At 58.1% G+C, this 3812-nt stretch overlaps 1 protein-coding gene across 1 annotated transcript in view; it reads left to right on the top strand.

Moving 5' to 3' along the window:
- The first annotated feature begins 1694 nt into the window (after nucleotides 1-1694).
- ARHGAP25 (Rho GTPase activating protein 25) overlaps nucleotides 1695-3812 on the top strand; it is an 18297-nt gene continuing 16179 nt past the window's right edge. The window contains exon 1 of the mRNA XM_010285783.1: nucleotides 1695-1755. Within this exon, the coding sequence (XP_010284085.1) occupies nucleotides 1695-1755 (61 nt within the window). The remainder of the gene's footprint in view (nucleotides 1756-3812) is intronic.

Below are 3812 nucleotides of genomic sequence, written 5' to 3'. Positions count from 1 at the left end.
CCGGGCTTTCGTAAAAAAAACCACAACAGGTTGAAGAGAAAAAAATGAATCAAAATGCACGACTCCCTAGAGCTCCTACAGCTTTCTGCAGACGTTCTTAAGAGGAGGAAAAAATGATGGTAAATTCAGGGCTCATTCAGGGTCCTTCGCTCGGGATACAGCAGAAACAGAGTTAATCCGGTCAGTTTGGGTCCAAAGCGGGATATTGGGGTTAATCTAGTTCAGGCTCGGGGACGTGCTGGGCTGCTCCGTTGCGATAGCAGCGCTTTCCACGCCGTCATGTTCCCCGGGCTTTCGGCAGTGGAATATGTGAGCCGGGGATCTCTGAGCCGGCTCCAGTCACTGCCCAAAGCAACAGATTCATTTTTCAGCTGCGATTAACCCAAATTAGCCCACCAAGGGTCCACCCTGGCTGTGCTGCGGCCGGGCAGTCAGCGCAGGCTCCAGCGCCTTCCCTGAGAGGCACATCCTCAATTTATGCCTCGGCACTAAATAAAAAGCCTTTGCAAGCAGCTGGGTGCATCCCAGGCATGACGGCTGCGTTGCAAATCAGAACGGGAACCGGTGGCCACGTCCCCTTTCAGCTCCCTGCTCTCCCGATGACACTGTTTCTTCTTCTCTTCAGCACAACTTCCCTCTCCACAGAGCCTGGGCTTTCCAGTACCGGGGGGCAACGGGGCTGGAGCCTCCAGCTAGCCCCTTGGGGCACGCTGCCATGTCTTGCAGCTTTCTCACCGCGTTTGGCTCCAGCTGGCTGCTTGTGACCGCGACAACCCTTCCTCGCATTTACCCTGTGTCCCGCGCGCTGCGTCTCAGCCCAACTGCGTTGCAGTTTGTGGACGCACAGCCATTTCTTTTGAGGAAAAAAACAGCATTAAATGACATGGAACAGGATACACTCGCTGTTGTGAGCAGGGAAAGGGGCTTTTGCTTGAGCCGGTGGTCCTGCTGGGGTCTGTGCCCATGTCTCCTGGCCTTCACTGCTCTGATACCCACAGCCTTTCCTCCAAGAGCAGCCTTATTTCATCCCCATTTTGCTTCTACCATTGTTACAGAGTGGTTGTAAAAACCTTAAATCAGCTGTGGGGACTATTCAGCAGTCGCAGTAAGAAAATGGAGAAGACACCCATGTCCATCCCCAATGCACGGGGATTCCTGAGCACATTCAGAGACGCCCTCCTGCGGCATTTGGCCGTGGCCACCTGAGCCACAGCCTGCTCCGCCGAGCAAAACATTTCCCGAAACGCCGTGCTGGGCCGCGTCCTTCAGCGCGCGCTCTTCCAGCGCACCAACGGCACCGAGGACACCCACTTCCTCAAATGCAACGAGCGGCGCGGAGAGCAGCCCCGGGGCAGCGACGTTTCGGTGCAGGCTGGGGCTGGGCTGCTGCCTCTCCACATCAGCCAGCGGGGTAGCAAAAAGGGGAGTGAAAAAGGCTGCGTCGCCTTGGCGTTGCTGGGGAAGCAAGACGAGAGCTTTGCAGGAAGGTACTTTTATGGGGCTGTTCACAGCCGCTCGCAGAGGAGGGAGGAGGAAGTACCTTGGCAAATCAACCCTCGCCGAGCCGTCGCTCTTCGTGGGGGGGATCGCACCCCAGGCGCAGGATCCCCACGGGACCGTCAGAGCTCCGGTTCAGCCCATCTCCTAAAGCGAGCCCCACCGTGGGGAAAAAAAAAATCCTCTCCTGATCCAAAATGTCCCTCAAGCTGCCACGGAACTGGGATTTCAACCTGAAAATGGATGCTGCAAAAATAGGTACCGTGACTGTTTCTTTATGCCCTTCTCCTTCTGCTTCAGCCTTTCAGGTGCAAGCCGGGGTCTGCCGGGGCGATTTCGGCCGAGGCCCAGACCCAAACCCACTCTGGCCTTGGTGGGGGAAGCTGGCCCCCCGCTACCGCTTTCGAGACGGCAGATGGTTTGCGAGTGATTGGCAAGAAGTGATTTGCCAAGCTGCCACCGAGGGACGCGGTGGGAGCACGGCCCGGGCTGCGGCTCCGGGGCCGGAGCAGCAGCAGTCTCCGTAGGGTGGGGAGCGGGGGGACCTGGCAGCGTGGGGCTGCTGCCCACCCAAAATCCAGGTTTGGGGGGAATTCAAACCACATGGGCTCATTCTGCAGGCGCGAGCCTTGCAGGAGGAGATGCGGAGGCCAAGGCGCGGACGGAGCAGCGCAGGCTGGAGGAAGCAACCTCGCTCTTGCTCGGGTTCCTTCGTCCACCCCGACGTCGTTGGTCTCCTCTCACTGGTGGTAAGGAGCCCTGTGACGCCATGCCGGGCTCTGTGCTGTGGGACGGCTTCACTCCCGATTCCTGACTTACCTCCTGCCTCTGCCCAGGCTCTCCTCCGCCATGGCATCCATCTCCAGCATGAAACCACCTGGGACCTCCTTTGGGAAGGAGTGAGGGATCCCTACGGCGGGCTCTGGGGCCAAAATATCACGGCGGAGCCAATGCCTGCCTCTGGGTCAAGCAGCCAGGGAGGGGACGAGGGGGCGAGGACGCTGCCCTCGAGGAAGGGGTGCACCGGCCCAGCCTTTGCACGCACTGAGGCAAAGGTCCTCTGTGGTCCTGGCGCCGGTGCCAAAACACGGTCAAGGCACGCGCTGGCAACTCGGCTTCTCCCTGCAGCGGGAAGATTTGACCAAGCCGGTCTCTGCGGTGCTGAGCTCTTCTTCCCCGCACCTTGCCTCAGCTTTGCAGGGTTGTCCTGGCGGGGTTTTCTGGCAAAGGCAGTTTGGACTTCCATCTGAAGCTGTTTTCCCTGGGGTGGCCAAACCATTTGCTTCACACAAGGCCCCAGATGAAGCTCTGCTCGTCCCCGGCGGCCGCCGCTGTGGCTGGGCTCGGCGCGGCACAGCCCCGTGCAGGATGAGACCTGTGGTCCAGAAGCTTGGGCAGCTTGGACCTCGGCTCAGAAGCTTGCAGGTGGACAGAAGAAGCGGTGCCATCACCTCCACTCATCAGTTTGCAGGACAGTGGTGGAGAAACCCTCATGCAGTTACCACAGAAGCATCCTGGATTTCTGCATTGCCCATTCTTAGGATAATTAATATTTTTTTTGCGTAGAGGCTGCGGAGCAGTGGGTAAATTCAACCTGTAGCTCAGAAAAAGAGGCTGGCTGCTGTGAGGCAGAGAGGGGCCACAGGCTTGAACCTGTGTTCTTACCAGGAATGGCTTTTTTTCAAGAAAATCTGCTTGTGATGAATTCTGGGCGCTTTTTGCTTCGTGCAGCTGCCGCAAGCCTGAGAGATGAGGGTTGTGTGTATGTGTGTGCAGAGACCTGAGCGTCGGGGCACAGCTCGGTGCTTCAACTCTTATGTTTTGGGGTTTCTGGCTGCAGGGACCAGCCGCCGCCGTCTTCAGGGGTGCAGCAGGGATGTGACTTGCTTGTGGAAAATAATTGCAGCTTGGTCACCACCAGCTTCACTGGCTCCTCCCGGCTGCGGGACACTTCCCCCTCCTCTCCCCCTCCTCCCCTGCAGCTTCCGTAAGCCCCGGGACAGCGCAAAGGCAAAGCTATTTCTTTCAGTGAAGGAGAAAGTTGCATTTGCAATTTTCATTGCGAAATCTATTGCGGCACTTGTGCTTTTGCTGCTTTTTATTGCAAGTAGCTGACGTCCCTCCTGGGGGTGGGACGGGAGGTGGTGCAAGGGGGTGGCAGGGAGGGCTCTTGCCCAAGACAAGGATTTGGGGCAGGAGCCGGTGTCAATGTGAACATCACGGTGGCACCCAGTACAATTTCTCCTGCAAGTCACGCTTTGGCAGGGCTCCTCTTTTTGGGGAGCAGGCAGCAGGAGATGGACACCCTGCTCGGG

The sequence above is a fragment of the Phaethon lepturus genome, unplaced genomic scaffold (genome assembly GCF_000687285.1).
Source record: "Phaethon lepturus isolate BGI_N335 unplaced genomic scaffold, ASM68728v1 scaffold6034, whole genome shotgun sequence".
Lineage (NCBI taxonomy): Eukaryota > Metazoa > Chordata > Aves > Phaethontiformes > Phaethontidae > Phaethon > Phaethon lepturus.
Note: the sequence above shows the minus strand (reverse complement) of the source record. Positions and strands in the feature narration are given on the sequence as shown.